Here is a 20,003-nt window from a genome sequence, read left to right on the forward strand (position 1 = left end):
TGTTCTGATCGTTGACCAACTGTAGCCTAACGCTTTTCCAATGACCGATGGCGTTTCACCTCTTTCCGATCGCTTTATTATTTCCACTTTATTTTCAATCGTGATCGTTTTCCATCAACGGAATAGAAGCACTGCGGGAGGCAGGTCCTGAGCTCCACTGGGTCCTAAAGTCCACCACACTGAGCCAGGTTAAAGAAGGTCCGGAGCTCCGCCGGGTCCTAAAGTCCACCTCACTGAGCCAGGTTAAATAAGGGACTTGAGCATCTGCGTTTTTTGGTATCTGCGGGGAGTCCTGGAACCAATCCCCCATGGATAAGGAGGGCCGACTGTATTAGAACATAAGAACATAAGAAATAAGAGCAGGAGTAGGCCAGGAGCAGTAGGTCTGTAAAGCCTGCTCCACCATTCCGTAAGGGTGTGGCTTATCTGGCCAAGGACTCATATCCACCTACCTGCCTTTTCCCCATAACCCTTAATTCCCCTACTATGCAAAAATCTATCCAACCTGGTCTTAAATATATTAATTGAGGTAGCCTCCACTGCTTCATTGGGCAGAGAATTCCACAGATTCACCATTTGCTGAAAAAAGCAGTTCCTCCTCATCTCCATCCTAAATCTACTGCCCCGAACCTTAAGGCCACGTCCCCTAGTTCTAGTGACCCAGGTTCAATTCCTGATGCTGTCTGTAAGTTTTTATGTTTTCCCTGTGACCACACGGGTTTTCTCCAGCTGCTACTTTGGGTTCCTCTCACTTCCAGATTAGTGGGTTAATTGGTCACATGGGCAGCTCAGGCTCCTTAGGCCAGAAGGGCCTGTTACTGCACTGTATCTCTGGTTTATCTCAGAGGCCTGCTTATTTCCACTCAGCTTTCCTTCCATTTAATCAACCTCACTCCATGTCAGTATATGAACCCAAATGATCTGTTGCTCTAATTTTGTTCAATAATCTTCTGTGTGCCATCTTCTTGAAAGACTTCTGTAAGTTCAAATACATCACACCTAATGTTTCCCCCATATTTATTCAGCTAGTTACAGTATAAGCTCACAATAGGCTCAGCAACATTTTAAAATCATAAATTCATGCTAAGATTTTCTTATTTTCGAAGGAACTTGATTCATCCCCATTCTAGATGTCAGAATAATGGATCTGCAATTACATCACATCCACTATTCCCTTGTTGTCTTCCATCCAGGATTAGTCTCGCAATCATAACATCTGGGAACCATTATAGAATCTTTGGAACTTTAGTACTTAACAGCCAGAGCATCTGTTATCTCCATAATTGCCTCTTTGGATATTTTGGGGTGTAGAAAATCAGATCAAGGCAATTTAGAGGCTTTAGGTTCCATTAATTTCCCTTATCTTTTTTTTTAAGTTTAGGCTAATTTCTTTCGTTTACTGATTCACTCTAGATTTGTTCTCCACTATTTTCTTTCACAACTTTCGCCATCTCCAAAGGAATCCTGCTGCCATACGTACCTTTACCTTCCCTCCCCCACCCACCACAGCTCTCCACAGGGATTGCTCCCTCCATGATTTCCTTATCCATTCATTCCTCCCCACTAATCTCCCTCCCGGCACTTATTCACTCCTTTTGGCAAGCAGCCAAAGTTCTGCATCTTCCCATTCACCTCCTCCAGTACCTCCATTCAGGACCCCAAAAGCTCCTTTCAGATGAGGCAACTTTTCGTCTGCGAATCTGCTGGGGCATTCATTATCACCGATGTGGCCTCTTCTACGTCGGTGAGAGCCATCGCAAATTGGGGGACTGCTTCGTCAAGCACCATCCACCAAAAGTGGAAATTCCCGGTGGCCAAATATCTTAATTCCTGTTCTGACATGTTGGTCTATGGCCTCCTCTTATGCCATGATGAGGCCACACTCAGAGTAGAGGAGCAGCACCTTATATTCCATACGGACCTAATGGCATGAATATTGGTTTCTCGTTATGTAAAAAAAATCCCTACCCCTCCCTTCTTCTATTCTGCACTATGCCCTTTTATCTCTTCTCAGCTGCATATCACCTCCCCTGAGTCTGCTCCTCCTTCCCTTTCCCCTGTGTTACTCTGCTATCAGATTCCTTTTTCTCCAGCACTTTACCTTTCCCACCCACCTGGCTTCACCTATCACCTTCCAGATATTCTTCTTCCCTTCTCCACACCTTTTTTTATTCTGGCGTCGTCCCCATTTCTTTCCAGTCTTGAAGAAGGGTCTTGGCCTAAAATGTCGACTGTTTATTCATTTCCATAGATGCTACCTGACCTGCTGAGTTCCTCCAGCACTTTGTGTGCGTTGCCTTGGATTTCCAGCACCTTCAGACTTTCTCACATTTATGATTTGCCACTATTTCCTTTCTGTTTCTGTGTCTTCTGAAGCAGACACAAAACATTTGTGAACTGTCTCTACCATTTCATTTATTCTCCAATAAATTTCTCCTGCCTCAGTCAGTAAGAGTTCTTGTTATTCCTTTCCCATATCTTTTATAGTCTGATTTTGTGGTTTGCTCTGGATTACTGTCGTATTATACTTCTTTTTGCTTTATTGTCAAAACCTTGTAGCTTCATTGCAGAAATCTGAAAAACTCTCATCTTCATGCTTACCGATCCTTATAAACCTTCTCCTTTGATCTAATGCTAATTTCCTATTCTGAGCAAAAAATTAGGTAATGTTTGTTTGTTTTCACACCTCTTAACGTCACTTCCCAATGTACCATTGATGATTCATATGTAATACCCATGTAGTAGTTTCTTTATTTTGATCTAGTATCCTTGTTTCAGAGTAAACAAAATAATTTTCAATCTTTACTTAAAATGCTATTATGTAATGATCACTCTGGGGGAGTTTAGAACCAGAGGACGTAGACTCCAAATACAAGGACGTCACTTTGGAACAGAGATAAAGAATTTCTTTAGCCAGAAGGCAGTGAACCTCTGGAATTGATTGCCACAGAATGCTGCAGAGGCCAAACCATTGGGTATACTTAAAGTGGAGGTTCTTGATTAAGAATGTCAAAGGTTACAGGGAGAAGTCAAGAGACTGGGTTGAGAGAGATAATAAATAAGTGAAAATGGAGTGGTGGAGCACATTCAATGAGCCGAATGGTCTAATTGTGCTGCTATGTCTTATTCTCTTATGGTCTCTTCCCTAAAATCTTAATGGATAGATAATTAACTAAGCTTTTCCCATCACACAACAACTTGATGTAAAAGAGTCTGTCCCCTCATTGGTTCTTCAGCATAATGATCTAGAGAACCATCTCTTACACTTTCCATGAATTGGTCATCTATGCTATTATTCCATCCATGGAAAGGAATAAACAGTTGGCGTTTCAAACTGAGATCTTTCATCTATAATAATAAAATTTTTTAAAAGCTATTTGGACTTTTTACAGGAGAGATTTAGAAAGTTACGGGCCAAATCCAGGCAAATAGGACTAGCTTGGATGAGCATGGTGGTTGGCATGGTCCTGTTTCTGTGCAATGACTACAACAGTTCTATCCACCTGAAAGACACTTGTTACTCGTAAACAAAAGAGATTCTGCAGATGCTGGAAATCTTGAGCCCAATTTCTTGGCCTGAAATGTTGACTAATAATACCCCTCCAAGAAACCTTCTTGGTCCAAAACGGTGACTGTTTATTCCCTTCCATACACGCTGCTTGATTTGTTACTGTGATCCACTTTGCTGTGCTGTACTATCACCTTATTCTTTTTTTTTAACTTTATATATTTCCCCTCACCAGAAAATGAACTGCTATCTCTCAGACCATCTATATGCAGTACTTGTAACTTAATTGGCAGGATAATGATCTTAGCCAAATTCAATTGAAGCTCATCCTCATAAAACAACTCATTTATTTGCCCAGTCTAGGTTCCAACATCCTATGTATTGAAAACCTTTTCATTGCATGATTTATAAACTCAGCATCCACTTTATCAAGTACATCTATGTACCTGTACGTCAATGCAAATATCTAATCAGCCAATCTTGTGGTAGCAATTTAATGCATAAAAAGCATGAAGTCCTGCTCAGGAGGTTCAGTTGTTGTTCAGATCAAATACCAAAAATGGTAAAGAAATATGATCTAAGTGACTTTGACTGTGCAGTGATTGTTGGTGCCAGACGGGGTGGTTTGAGTATCTCCGAAACTGCTGATCTTTTGGGATTTTCACACACAACAATCTCTGGAGTTTACAGAGAATGGCGCAAAGAGCAAAATTCATCTAGTGAGCAGTAATATTGTGTGTGAAAATGCCTTGTTAATGAGACAGGTCAGCAGAAAATGGCCAGACTTTTTCAAGCTGACAGGAAGGCAATAGTATCTCAAACAATCAAGTGTTGCAACAATGGTGTGCAGAAGAGCATCTCTGAATGCACAATATGTCAAACCTTGAAGTGGATGGGCAACAACAGCCAAAGACCATGAACATACACTCAGTGGCCAATTTATTAGGTTCAGGGTGCAGAGTGTGACTGATTCTATGACAATTTGCATGTGGCTCAGGTGGTAATAATGACATCATTAGCTTTGTGGTTCTGCTGCAACACAGCCTTCAAGACCTGTACTGAGGACTGTAGAATATACTGTGCCCCACGATAATCACATTCCTTTTCACCCTCATACCTGTACACCACCTTTTTTATGTTGTTGGCCCCTGAATTTATGGTGCCTCTCCCTAGGATGTCAAATGCTGATGAAACTTATTGTCAGACTATAGGATGAATGTAGTTTTTGCCCACCTGTTTCTGTGAATGACCCCCAAAATGTAATTTTTAAAAACCTTAGGAATATGTCCACATCATAGCTCGATACGGGGAGATGGAGCTGAGATGGAGGGAATGAGACTGAGGGGGGAGATAGAGGGAAAGATAGCTTAGGTGAAGGGGAATGATGCTGAGATGGAGGGGATGGCGGGACAGGAAGCTATGATGGAGGGACGGGGGGCTGAGGGAGGAGATGGAGGGAGAGAGAGCTGAGATAGAGGGGGATGATGTTCAGATGAGGGAAAAGGAGCTGTGATGGAGGGAGTGAAAAAGCTGAGGGAGAGGGGATGATGCTGAGATGGCAGGGATGGAGTGAGAGGGAGCTTAGAGAGATGAAGCTGAGATGGAAGGGATGAATTGAGAGGGAGCTGAGATGGAAAAGGTCTGGTGAGGAAAAGAGCTAAGAGAGAGAGGTGGAAGGAAAGTGGAAGGGGAAGCTGAGGGATTAGGAGGGGTAAGTGATGAGAAAGCGGCTGGATGCAGGGGGGCTAGTGAAGTTTAAGGGGAAGGAGGTGCAGAGTGAAGGGTTGAGAGCTGAGAGAGTTTCCTAAAGGTTGGGCTGATAGCTCGGTATAGGAGCAGTGAGGGAAGAAGATTAGGGTGGACACAGGGCCATTGAAAATGCAAGGGCGTGGGTGTATGTTCAGGCATGCATGTGCATACATGTGTAGGTATATGTGTGTTTATCCAATAGAGCAGGGCCTGGTCTACAATCATTTTGTTCTTTGTCAAGAACTAAGACCTTGCTCTGTCAAGTTTGTGAACTAGCTGGTGCGCAATGGTTACCCATATCATGCAGCGGCATCTACCACTGAAGAGAAATGAAGCAGAAGGAACTCATCATCAAAGCCTTGGGACTATGAGGAAGAGCTTCAAGCAAGCAGTATCCCAATAAGTAGCTCGTCATTGAGATGTATTGAATGACATGAGCTTGCTGTTTTAACAGGGTAAATATGAACTAAATGCTGCAGAAATTTCAGATTCATCCACTCATTCCAAGTGCTCATTGATCGCCGTGGTTTAATAATTACAATTTTTCTGGCATTGAAAATTTAGTTGAATGATGCAAATTGCTCAATTTGTAAGGTAGTTAGGAAATAAACTTCTCTGAATTAAGACCTGTCTATTGCAGAATACAAATTGAGTATTAATTACTGCCAGACATTGTCACTGCCATAAAGTTTAATCATAACAAATATGGATCTGCAATTAATTGTTGTTGGAGATATTAAAATGTAGAAATAATTTTTAAAAGTTTTAGCTGCCAATCACTTTTATCATCCAATTTTCTGTTCTTTCTCTGGCTTTATTTCCATTTCAGTAATTCATTTGACCTTGAATTCGCTGCTCTGATTGACAGCTGCTTCTCAGTCCTCACACTGCTGATTTCAATTCTATTGCCAATTAGCATTCCCTATTGTTTTCCCTTCCGCTCACGTCTGCAACATCCACTTTTTCCCCCGCTGTGTCCTTACTAACTTATAAATTTATCAAAGCATGAAATCTGTATTTTGAAGAATGTTTGAACTGTTCTTTGTGGAATATGGTCCTTTATTGTCCAAAGTGAATTCATTAAAATCTATTGGAAAGGGATCAAAATCCATCCAAGAACATGTGCTGACATCGAACGTGCAAAAATTGTCCTTCATCAGATATTTTGATCTGTTTAATGAAGGGCAGCGCAGATGCACAGCCAGCAGAGTTCTTGCTTTACAATTCCAGCAACGTGGGTTCAATCCTGGCCCTTGGTAACATTTATGCATGTTCTCACTGTGAACATGTGGGTTTTCTTCCTCAGACAACTGAACAACATGCAGATTGGCAGGTCAATCGGCCAGTGTAAATTACCCCGAATGTTCGTGGGTGATAGTGCCCAGGGGATTAGAAGGGTGGATCTAGGGATAGGTTACATGAAAAATTACTGGAGGAATTAAATGGCTGTCTGACCCAACATGCACTTGATGAGCCAGAAGGCCTCTTTCCATGTCATTGGGAAATTCAGAAATTTTGTAAGATATTTCTGGCAGATAAACTGACCGAGACATAAATTTTGACTGTACCCCATTGTGCGAAGCATGAAATTTGTGCAATGGGGGACATTTCGCTTTGGTGTTAGTTCAAGATAAATGTTTGTAGACTGCAACCTTTTAGCACCTCCTCTATATTCCATTGAAGCCCCATGTGCCACCTAGGCACTAAGGGTTCGGATGACGACTATATTCCATTATCCCTAATGCTTCATTTCTATCACCCAAGGTAAATTATAAATTGGTTTATCTTTGACACATATACTGAAGTTAGTGAAAAAATTCATTTCACAGGGCTATCCGTACAGGTTATTTCATTCAGGTAGTACAAGGGAAAACCAATAATGGAATGCACAATACAAGGTTATAGGCATAGAGAAGATGCAGTAAGGTACAAGGTCATAACAAGGCAGATGGTGAGGTCAAATGTCCATCTTATAATACAAGAGGTCCATTCAATAGTCTCATAACAATGAGATAGAATCTGCCCTTGAGCCTGGTGGTATGTGCCTTCAGGCTTTTGTATCTTCTGTTAGATGGAAGGGGTGGTGGGAGGGTGGAATCAGACTGTCCGGGCTTAGAGGGAATCTTTCATTATATTGGCTGCTTTACTGCGGCATGAGATACAAACACTTGCTTTTTCGATTCAAGTATTAATACTGCACTATGAATAATATTATGGAGTTATTTCTCATCCTGGTCTCATGCTTGCTGCTGAACTGTGAGAAAAACTGAGATTTACTCAATTATAAGATGCTGTGCCATAGGTGGAGTTTCTAACGCAATACAAACTTAGCTTGGCAACAGAATGTTTGGAGCCAAGCTATTTTGGGAAGAGATGCCAAATTATACAGTAACGTACCATCCCCCTAACTGAGATGGTAATGCGCTATAAAATCTGTGTATAGAAAGCTCTCCGCAACTGCAGTCACTCTTGGCAGACTGGTTGTATAGTCGTTGCAACTGAGGCATTTAAATAATCAAGCTGGTACCTACTGGGCTGAGGAAGATTCCCAGGTCTGTGACGACTTTCCCAGCAGGGGCCTCCTGCAAAGTCAGAACAATGTGTAATGTGAGCCGAGGAAGTGGGCAGCCTAATGGATTTAATGGTCATTAGGTACACGATGTTCCAAGTGCTCTAATCAGCTGTGCTACAATCTGCAAAATGGGCATGAAGGAACATCTGCTCGGCTGAATGGGATTTTGCCAAGTGGGAAGTGTGTGTTCTTGCTCAAAGGACCATTGTAGTGTTACTGAAATGGTGCAACAAGCATGCTCCTGCACTGATCAAAAGATTTCCCTGCAAGTTCCCATTGCTAAGTAAACAGAAGTCTGTTTTCTTACATCATGCACACCAGCAAAGTACCAGGTCTGTGACATTCTTAACCCTCCCTTTCCTGGCACAGTACCACAGTACCATCAAAGTACATAAGTTAATTATTGACATTCTTATCTCGAGATGCAGCAAGGAAGCAGGCCAATCTGCCCACCAAGTCATAGAGTTCTCGAAAAGTGCAAAGCAGAAACAGGCCATTCAACCCATCTAGACTGTGCTGAAACATTTAAAAAGTCTTTTCTTTTGTCACTTTTTTTTTCAAAAGTAAAAGTTGGATGAATGTCATTGGAAGCTGTCTCTGAAATGGTACACTGAGCCAAATTTTGCCAAAGAATTTAATGAAAGTCAGAGGAGGTGCCAAGCTTTTCTTTGCAGTTATGAGTTTAATCAGAGCTTCAGTGGCCAGGACTCTGTATCATCTCTGAAAGGTTACCTGGAAATATTTCTGAAAATGGAATAGTACTATTCACTGTGTCCTGGGTGAGCGAAGCATGGTAGATGATAGATAGAAAGATGCATGTATGCATCCATACTTGCATGTACACACACGGTGTCTCTGTCGCCCATCTAGTGAAGTGAATTATCCTTTTCATAGTCAGCTAATCCTAGAGGAACCAGAGAAAGGAGCTGCCATGTTCAAGGGAATGGGTTTTAGGGTGAAGGGAGATGGATTTTTTTTTAATGGAATAAGATATGACTTGGAATGAAACGGTTGGCAGTGTGGTGGATGGAGATTAAATAATAACTTTTAAAGAGTCTTTGAAGGGGAAATGATGTGGTATATTTGAGAAAGAGTGGGACTATTGTGATAATTATTCAAGTATCAAGACAAGCCCATTGGGTTGAATGACAACTGATGCTGCTTTGCTCTATAAGTGAACCTGTTATTAATTCACTTATTTTGATTTTTTTTGGCACACACTCATAATGGATTGACATTGAGAATTTCTGTAGATAGGGAATGATTGGGATCCAATGTGCACTTGCTGCTCTGAATCAGATTTTAAATTATCCAAGTGGAACTGGGATGAAACAGTGAGTCAGTCCAAGGGAAGCTCCCTCTTTCATTCCAGGGCTCTTACCTACACAAGTCTGGAGCAAACTGACATTTTTTGTTATCTGTGTTCTCCCTTCCCTTCCCTCTGTTTCCCTTTCAGAGCAACCAGCCAACCACCAGAGCCAGTCCACGCTGCAGCCACTGCCCCCCGTGCACAAGCAGCACCTGACGCAGCAGCAACCTGCCGTCACCTCCCTCAACAGGAACTCAGTGAGCCAGCGGAGGAACCAGAGTCCGGCCCCAGCGGCCGCCTTGCCCAGCGAGCTGCCCACCACGCCGGAATCTGTCCAGCTGCAGGACAGCTGGGTCCTTGGGAGCAATGTGCCACTGGAGACCAGGTACAATGCGAAAAGCCTCGCGCAATAAAGAAAACTTCACTGCTCAGCACAAGGGAGCCTGTCATTGCAAGCAGGACTAAATGGCAAAAATGCAACATTCTGATTAGTGATTTTTTTTAAGGCTCAAGAGACTCTGCAGATGCTGGAAACCTAGAATAACACACATTAAAATGCTGGAGGATCTCAACAGGTCACACAGTATCTACCTTTCCATAAATGCTGCCTGATCTGCTGAGTTCCTCCAGCATTTTTTTTTTGTGTTACTCAGTGAGTTAAGGCTCCATCCTTTTAGCTGAGATTGTGGGAGAACCTCCTGGCTCTTCCACTACTATTCTGAGTAGACTTCCCCCTCTGCAGGGGCTAGATGCCACACAGTGCGATGTCTCGCAATTCCAGTGCTACACCGGGAGAATTAGATCTGATTTGTCAATACAAGTAGAAGGTGTGTTCAAAGGCTCCCTTCTTTACAGACCAGAAGTATGCCAGTACTGCCCTGTGATTGGGGCATTGTTAAATGGGTCACCAATCTTGTGATAGGATTTACTTTTTTTACACTTCTCTATTGTGTAGTAAAATAATAAAAACATATTGAAGGTATTCAGCTGCTCAAGCTTGTTCTGCCATTCAATTAGATTTTGGTTCAACTGTACACTTGCCCACCTTAGTTCAAGATGCCTTAATTCAGTTGCCCGATAGAATTGCCAATCCCAATTTAATTAAGTTTATGTCACAAAATTATTTCCATACATCCACAAGGGATAGATTCCTGCAATGGCGCTTTTTGTGTTATAGCCTTTTATGGATGTCAGTGAACATTATAGTCACATAATTACGCAGAAAATGACAAGGTTGGGAATTTATTTTATCTCAGTTCTGCTGAGTGCTGGTTAATAATTACATATTCATGACTGCTTGTCCTATCTCATCAGTCTTTTCAAGATGAATCTTTCTGATTATACTCAATGAGGTAGGTCATGAAAACGAAAGAGGCAGGAAGGTCAATCCCCAGTGAAGTATTAGGATGTAAAGTGCCTTGATAAAGCTGGTGGCAATCCCTGCTCTTGTTCAAAAAGGAGTTGAGTCATTTTGTTGAGAATTTGGTCCAGAACCGTGCATTTGAGCAATAACAAGATTCAGTCACAGTCAACACAGTAGCTTAAAAGTAGACAGTTTGCAATAAGCACACACACAAAATGCTAGAGGAACTCAGCAAGCCAGGCAGCATCTATTGAAACGAGTAAACAGTTGACGCTTTGGGCCAAGGTCCTTCATCAGGTCTGGAAAAAAGGACGGGAAGTTAAAGGGAATGGAGGAAGAAGTTCAAGGTGGTAGGTGACAGGTGAAACCAGGTTAGGGGAAACCAAAGCGCTGGGAAGCTGATTGGTGAAAGAGATGAAGGGCTGGAGAAGGGGGAATCTGATAGGAGAGAGTAGAAGACCATGGAAGAAAGAGAAGGGGGAGGAGCACAAGGAGGTACGGTGATAGAGGGAAGTGGGAATGGGGAATGGTGAAGGGAGGGAATGCAGTTACCAGAAGTTCGAGAAATCAATGTTCATGCCATCAGGGCGGTGGTTACCCCAATGGAATATAAGGTGTTGCACCTCCAACCTGACTGTGGTCTCATCGTGGCACTGGAGGAGACGATGAACTGACATGTCGGAACAGGAATGGGAAGTAAAATGGAATTCTACTATCTGCAATAATATTGAATTCCTTGTAGGAAAAAAAAACTGAGGTAAATTAAACTGGATGTAATTTACGGCCAGCTTGGTTACTGGGCAACACGTACAACACACTGGAGGAACTCAGCAGGTCGGGCAGCATCCGTGGAAATGAACAGTCAACGTTTCGGGCCGAGACCCTTCGTCGTGGAATGTTCTCGGCCCGAAACGTTGGCTGTTCGTTTTCACGGATGCTGCCTGACCTGCTGAGTTCCTCCAGCGTGTTGTACGTGTTGCTTTGACCACAGCATCTGCAGTGTACTTTGTGTTTACTATTGGTTACTGGGCTTGGATGTAAGTCTGGGCCAGTCTAAGATAGTGAGTTCTACATAATCTAGAGCCAGTGCTGAATATTGTTCAGTACATAATAACATATAGGGCCAGCTGAAATATTGGACTTAAAAGGGGTTCTGCATTGAACTGAATGCCAGCATTTTGTGGCTGAAGTTGTACCCAGCTGCCGTTAGAATTCCAGCCATTTAATACGGAACAGACTTTCCAAATAAACTTCTCATTCTGGAATGTTGTCAGCCCCTGACAGAATCTAGGCAGAATCAGTTCATATTCCAGATCAGATGCTGAGTTTTTGAGATGGGTTGATTTGAAGATTTCCCGATTAGTTTTGGGTTTATTACTTACCCTCCTTCCGCCAGCCCCATCCACCATCTCTCACCAACTGTGCTTTGCATAATTTCTGTTGTCTGACCATGAGGCATGGCTTTCTGGCTTCACCATCGTCAAGAATCTTCCCCTCTCTCCCCCTCTCCCCCTCCCCCTCCCTCCCCCTCCCCCCTCTCTCCCCCCCTCTCTCCCCTCTCTCCCCCCTCTCTCCCTCTCCTCCCCAACACACGTTGACTCCCCAATCACTTTCTTTCCTTCGCCACCACATCATCCTGTCATCAGTTGCACAGCCTCTCCTTAGATATTGCCATCCATAATATGCGCATGATTTACCTGCACCGCACCAAGCACCATATTTCCTCGGTCACTTTTAAGAACACCCTGCAATTTTTTAAGCTTATTCACTGAAGCATTTTGAACACCAACAAGTTAATGTGACTGATAATAATTGATTTCCTGTAAAAAGCCCTGAAAGATGCTCGTCAGGGCAATTTTTTCAATTTAATAACTTGTATTAAATAATCCCCAGGGTAGAAGATAAAAAAGAACAAAATCAGCCAAAGATGTCTAACTTGATGTTTGCATTTACAAATTTAAATATTCCTTTACAAACCCAGGATGCAGCTTCCCAACTTTGCCATTGTGTGTCCAACTTAGTAATTTTTAATGGCTAAGCAGCAAAGGGGAACACTTAACCTGACCCGTGCAAGATGCATGCAGGATGGTGTTGATAGAAAATTTGTTTAAAGCAGAATGTCACTTTCACAAAATCCGTTTGAGATCTGTGGACCATCCATGAGGGGACATTGACTTAGAAGAATGAGACATGATGCCATTGAGATGAGAAGGACATACAGTATTACATCATGCTATTTGATATTGTGCATAATGCAGAGAGGTCACAGGAGAAAGGGCCAGCCATTTTAGGACCGAGGTAAGGAGAGTGGATGCTCAATTTTAAAATATTCAACCACTTCTTCCATCTTTTTATTAGCAACCCACCAGCCTCCCACGTTACAGGTTTCTTTCATCAGCTTTATTTTTCAGATGCAGTGAGGAAGAAGAGACAATAAGCAGTGCTGTGGGCAAGGCCAGTGCATTCCTCTCTTAGTTTGGTACTCCTTCCCCCATAGACTCACATGAGCAACACCCATTCCACTTTGCACATGTAACTATAAGGATGATGTGTCTGGCAGATTGAAGATGGATGATGGTGGAATTCAACTTTAAAGTTTTAGACAGAATATTAAATACTCAGTTCAGTGATCAGCTGATTTATTGGGTTACGCTGAACCCAGGCATTAAGTACCAATTTACTTTTAGAGAAGCAGATTTCAACGTACCCTATGAGCTCAATGAAATACTTACATTAATATGGCCAATATTACATTGATTATAGAATATTTAGAATATTTCTAATGATACTACTGCTTAATAGGATTCACAGGAGGGAATAGAATTATTTAGTAGTTCTGAAGTACAGTTAGGGGGAAATTGAGTGCATTGCACATATTGTAATTATTAAGCTATTGCAAAACAAAATTAAAGTGAAATTAGAAGGTACATTATACGTACATATTGCTTGAATAATGTTGTGTGTGAAAGGCTGTTGGTTGGAATTTACAACTGGTAATTAACCTGACAGTCTGTCTGGCCAACAGGGACAAGTTATCTTTTTCATTTTGTGCAAACAGTTTTTTTTCCAAACAAAGCTCTGTTAGTTTTTTCATTGTAATTTCCTAGTTTACCATTTAATTCCATTCCTTTCCATAAATATATTTGATGCAGTTACCAAATACTGTTCTAAATATTCCTTTACTTAAAGTAGCCATAATCGAGAGAACTGAATTACTGTTTTTTATGTAAGTTGCTATTTTTTTATATATACAATTAGAATTTTACAACACAGAAATGAATTCTTCAGCCAAACAGTTTATTTTGTTTCCTGCCAGCCAACTGAATTTATCGATGCAACCTTCTTATATATAGCTAGGGTGCCAAAGACTTTTGACTGTACTGTAGTAATTTTGTGTACTGCACTATACTGCTGCAGCAAAAAAAAACATTTCATGACACACAAGTGATGATAAACCTGATCCTGATATGGGTCACTTATGTGGATTGAGAGTGGGAAGGGGGCAGGGACAGGGGATTCATAGTTGGGAAAAGGGGAAGGGAAGAGGGAAGCACCAGAGAGACATTTTGATGAGAGAATAAACCAGTTGATTGAAATCAAATGACCTCAACTGATGTCTCAGGGCTGGCTGTTTCTGCACCCCTCCCCCCACCCCTGGCACTCCTTCTCTGCCACCTATCCCACACCTCTCCTGTGGCACTCCACCCTCACCATTCCCAACATTCTTTTACAAACTGGCCAGATTTTGTGTTTTCACAACAGCCAGATTTATACTCTTCACTCCATGTTGATAAAAACAGTACTGTGCAAAAGTATTAGGCACCCTAGCTATATGTACATATATGTGCCTAAGACTTTTGCACAGTAATGTACATAATCAAACTTCAGTACATCTACAGTATAATGTTGATGTCAATAAATTCCACCTGCGAGCCACTTTGAGTGCGAAAGTCATCTCTTGCCCACATAAGGTTACTGAAATTTGCATGTGTCATTTTTATATGGAGTACTCATCCTCACTCCCAGTGAATGGAAACAAAGAATATCATTCCTTGAATAACCTGTTTCATTTTCATTTTTAATAGCGGGTATATTCTACAATAGTCAGCACTCTCTCCTCACTTATTACTTGGTCAGTTAAAACAAAAAATTAATACAAATTGCTCATAGTACATTTTTTTGTATTTTCAGCATTTGTTAATGACTGCTAAATCATCTTGTTGTCAGGGAGTCCTTTGGGATTGAGGATAACTTCCTTTCTCTCTGCTTTGTTGATTCTGAGGTGGCTGATGAGGTTAATCTGGGACCCGCAGGCTTTCCCAAAGATGGGGCAGGAGGCTTCAGACAGGGTGGGCAGTTAGGTGGCTTTTGAGGGTGTTTGCAATCTCTCTGTGTGCCCAATTCATAGCCTCATTTTCAAAATCATCTGGAATGCTTCTTTTCCTCTTTGAGTGGTGATAGGCCAGAAGTTCCCAGGAGTTAGAGGGGATGAGGTATTTTTTTCCCAAGAAGACTTTGAAAGTTCTTCTCTGTTTAACTGGTAATCTAATTCTCTGACAGACCTGATTCTTCCCCTCTTCTGTCAGCTCCATGAATCCATGAACATTGCCTCGCTTTCCCTCTCCTGCACTTCATATTCAAATTATTTCTTACTGTAATTTTTCATAATTGTTTATGTTTTGTACTGTCCTGATGCCAAAAAATCAACAGATTTCATGACCTACAGTATGTCTGATAATAAACTGACTTTCCAGGAGTCAGATATCACAATATATCTCTGAATCCTTCCCTCTCTGAATTTTACACCCAGGTACTTGTCCTTCTCTGATTATGTGACCAATTCTCAGTGTTGCTTGCCTCAAAACACCACCCTCCCCCCCCCCGTCCCCTTTCTCACTCACAACTAGGACACCTTTCCCTCAATCACTCTGAAACCTCCTCACTTATCCCCACAATGCACTGTTTAGAGGAGAAGGAGTTCGCTGTGGCATCCTAGTCACTATTTGTCCCTAAAACATCAGCAAAATGCTCCTTGCAGATCAGCTGCTGTGTTTCCAACGTCACACCATTCACTACTCCAAACAAAAAGGCTTTTCATTGCCCTGGAAGCCACAATGCAAAAGGCTTTCTCAACAAAACCAGTAAGTTGGGGTGGTATTAATTCACTTTTTGCAAATTCCCTTTCTGATGTCCTTCGCTCTGGTTACTATCTCCTTTCCATCAGACCATAAAACACAGGAGTAGAATTGGGCCACTCGGCCCATCAAGTCTGCCCTACCGTGGCTAATTCATTATCACTCTCGACCCCACTCTCCTGCCTTCTTCCTGTAACCTTTGATTCCCTTACCAATTAAGAACCTATCAGCCTCCTCTTTAGATATAACCAATGACTTGGCCTCTAGAGTGATCTATGATCTATGGCAATGAATTGCTCATTTCTGTTCTAATGGGGCGTTCTTCTATTCTGAGACTGTTCCCTCTGCACCTAGATTTCCATACTAAAGGAAACATCCTCTCCATGTAAACTCTAGGCCCTTTCAATATTCAGTAGGTTTCAATGATATCACTCCCTCATTCTTCGGAACTCCAGCAAGTACAGTCCCAGAGCCATCAAACAATCTTCATATGTTAACCCTTTGTTTCCTGAGGTCATTCTCAAGAACTTCCTCTGGACACACTGCAAAGCAAGCATATCATTTCTTAGATTAGGGACCTAAAACAGCTCACAATACTCCTAGTATAGTCTGACCAATGTATTATGAAGCCTTAGAATTACATCCTTCCTTTTATATTCTACTCCTTTCAAGAGAGGATGGCTAATTCTGAGTTTGCTGAGTGATGTATTCTAAATTTGTGATGTTAAGGCCCACAGGAATCTCCTTCTGTCTGCAAGTGTGTACGCTAGTGCTTTAGAGGCCTGGGTTATCCATTCAAATAAACTTCTAACTTCTTCTCACCACCTTCTTCTCAAGACAATTAGAGATAGCCAATAAATGCACCCTTGTCATATCCTGAGGATCAACCCGAGACCAATATATTCCGATAACTCTCGCTGTGGAGTGCACAAGGAAATGAAGCAAGACCTTCTCAATAAACAAGTTGGCATTTTTTCCCCCATGCTTCATGAATCAGTCATGCTTTTAAATCAGCCTGAGGATTCTATTGACAACAGTTTTGATGAATTTGACAGATAGTTGATTGGACACTGACTGCAGTGTTAGAGAAGAAATTATTCAACCACAGTTTGTTTTTAGTATTTTTGACAGATTGTCTGCACTGTACATCTGATCAGTTTTCAAATACTCATTTATACGGAATGCTTTACAGTATTTTTATATTGAGGAAGACATCACACAAGACTCTTGCTATTTAGTACTGATCTAGTTGCCACAGTTGGTTGGAGGTTGCTGTGGTTGGTGAGACAATCTCAATTAGCATTGATTTGTTTCAATACTTGGAGATTTCAGATGTCCCACATCATTAGAAGTACCTTTGCTCAGTGTTATGCTCCCGGGAGACGTGTGTCCAATTTCCTCAGAGGTACTTCTGCTTTGTCAGGTGCTCCGTGCCAAGGGACGTGGCATTTCCTTAGATGTGCTTTTCCTTCACATGGCACTCCTCAGCAAATAAAACATGTTCCCTTCCAAGTACCTCAGACTTGAAAACCTTGCCATGTTTCCTGCACTTTCTGTGTGTTGCACGTGTCCTGAATTGGATTTATTTTGACAGGGCTTACTTTGAGCACGTAAGATCAATGTTAACATTCTTAGGAAGTTCACAATGTCCTTCAGGTTCAGTATCAGAATTGCATGATCACTATTTAAAATAAGTGGTTGCCCATTTGAGACAGAGATGAGACATAATGTTCTTTTTCAGAGGGTCTCTGTGGATCTCTGGATCTCTTCCTTTGAGGGCAGTCTATGAAAATTCCTGAATAGTAAGAGAGTGTAAAGTTACTGGGGAAGGCAGGGGTACAGAATTAAAGCTGCAAACATTTATCACTGGGTATTTCCATACGACAGAAAAAGGTGCTATTTGGCCCCTACAGACTTGGCCAGCTCTCAAATCAATCTTGGTTCTCCACATATGTCTGCATAACCTACTTCCTTTCACAAATTTGTCACTTCCAAGTAATTCTCCTGCTCACCTGCACTCAGGGTAACACTTCACAGTTGTCAATTAGCCTATTTTAAGGATATGGAGAAAACCAGTGATTCTGAGGGTAACCCACCTAGGGAGAATATGTAAAAACTTCACAGACAGCACCAGAGGTTAGTGGCGTAATCACAAACAGGACAAAATATGCAAAGCAGCACATCCTAATAAATGCTGAAGAAGGGCCTTAGCCCAAAACATTGACAGTTTACTCTTTTCCACAGATGCTACCTGCCCTGCTGAGTTCCTCCTGAATTTTTTTGTGTGTATTGTTTGTGCTGTAATTCTGCCTGTGTGACCCAATCAGCTAGTCTTATTGAATGATAACCTTAAAGGACACATTTGCCTGCTCTTAGTTTGTATGTTGGTATGTGTAATCATTAGCTTGTCCTTTGGTGATGATGTCATTTGACATTGTGTACTGAGTAAGTCTTCAGTATCAGGGTGTAAAGACTATGTATGCCTGAAATAAGTGGCAAGCATGTCCAGTAATGAGCTTATTGCAATTGTTTTTTATTGACAGGATCAGGCCTGGAAATCATCTCCCTTTATCAATGATAACAGATTGACTCAACAAAGTGGAATTAAGTCCTTAGTGAATTTAGGCATGTTGTAACACCGGATTGGTCATCTTTCAGAGATGTTTTGTGCAAAGCAGAGAAATGGGCAGATTGTTCACTTGACTCTGATGGTTAGAGCACGGTTAATGAAAGCTGAAGGAATTGCTTTGTGAATATGAATTAAACCTGAGCCAAGGAGCACTTGATGCTGTCAACAAGTGCAAAAGGAAAAAATAGGTTTCATTCCATTATGTCTGAGTGACCCTGAGAACAATCAGCACTCAAAAATGATTCCAAGTCATTCATTAATATAATAATAATAATATAACAACTCTTTCAGCAAAGATTTGACATCCTTTTGTCCCTTTCAGAATCAGGTTTATTATCACCAATATATATGTCATGAAATGTGTTTTGCAGCAGCAGCAGTACAGCTCAATACATAAAAACACACTATTGGTTAAAATAAAAAAAATCTAAAAAATAAACTGTGCAAAAGAGAGCAAACTAGAAAGGTAGTGTTCATGTGTTCATGGAACATTCCGAAATCTGATGGTGAAGGGAAGAAGCTGTTCCTGAAATGTTGAGTGTGTGTCTTCAGGCTTCTGTATCTTCTCTTTAATGGTAGCACTGACAAGAGGGCATGACCTAGATGGTGAAAGTCCTTAATGGGGGATGCCATCTTCTTGAGGCGCCGTCTTTTGATGATGTCCTCAGAGCTGAGCAGGATAGCGGCCACAATGAAGGTGGCTAAGTCCACATCCCTCTGCAGCTTTTCTTGATCCTGTGCATTGGAGCCACCATACCAGGTGCTGATGCAGCCAGTCAGAATGCTCTTTCCCATGCACCTGTAAAAATTTGTTAGCGTCTTTGGTGACATACAAAATCTCCTCAAATTCTGAAAAACGTATAAGCACTGACCAGTCTTCTTCATGATTGCATCATTATTTTTTCCCCAGGTTAGATTCTTTGAGATGTTAATGCCCAGGAACTTAAAGCTGTTCTCCCAGTACCTCAACAAGGACTAGTTTGTGTTCTCTTGACTTCACTTCCTGAAAGTCCACCATTAGTTACAATATAAATTGCAATTCTACACAAGGAAATGCTTCATATTCTGCCTTTAACATGCAGTGTGAGATATTAAATACGAAGATAAAATCCAGTTCAAAAACGTACTTTTTGAAATCTAGACTATGCCTCTCCATTTTACATACATCAAACGTTCCAGCTCAGCAAGTATACCCTGCATTTTCTCACGAGTGCAAATGAGGCACTTGTAGTCGTGTCTAACAGAAACTCACAGTTTGTCACTACGTGACTGAAAAGGTGTTTGCCCTGCTGGTGGCCACAGACTCAGATCTGGGCTTTCACCAGTGGAGACTTTGAGTTGGGGTTTAGTGAAGCAGGGGATAGTAATTACTTTGAGCATGTGACAACTGGCTGATCTCCAGTCAGTAACCAATTCTTGCTTGTAATATAGTTGCACTGAAGAAGAGAGTTGAATTGTTTTACACATTGATCATTGCTTTGTATCTAATGCAATTTATTTGACATTTTAAATGGGAGTGTTCCTTATTACAGAGCTATTTCTATTTTCAGTCTACCCCTTCGATCTCCTCTTAGCAGGTAGAGCCTCTGCTAGGGCATGGTCTCCACGGCATCAAATGACCCTGCTGACATAAATCAAACAGACTTTACTCACTCGAGAGTCGCTGTAGAGCGTGATGGCAGACTAGTTCTATGAGGGAATCATCACAGCCAAAACTGATACCCGCTTCACCACACCC

General features: G+C 41.6%; 1 protein-coding gene across 17 annotated transcripts in view; it reads left to right on the plus strand.

Moving 5' to 3' along the window:
- Nucleotides 1-20,003, plus strand: part of LOC140728939 (teneurin-3) — a 2,305,574-nt gene that overhangs the window by 2,044,969 nt on the left and 240,602 nt on the right. For all 17 annotated transcript variants that reach the window (XM_073048051.1, XM_073048055.1, XM_073048053.1 and 14 more), the window contains one exon: nucleotides 9,286-9,523. In XM_073048051.1, the coding sequence (XP_072904152.1) occupies nucleotides 9,286-9,523 (238 nt within the window). The remainder of the gene's footprint in view (nucleotides 1-9,285; nucleotides 9,524-20,003) is intronic.

This window comes from Hemitrygon akajei, chromosome 6 (assembly GCF_048418815.1).
Source record: "Hemitrygon akajei chromosome 6, sHemAka1.3, whole genome shotgun sequence".
Lineage (NCBI taxonomy): Eukaryota > Metazoa > Chordata > Chondrichthyes > Myliobatiformes > Dasyatidae > Hemitrygon > Hemitrygon akajei.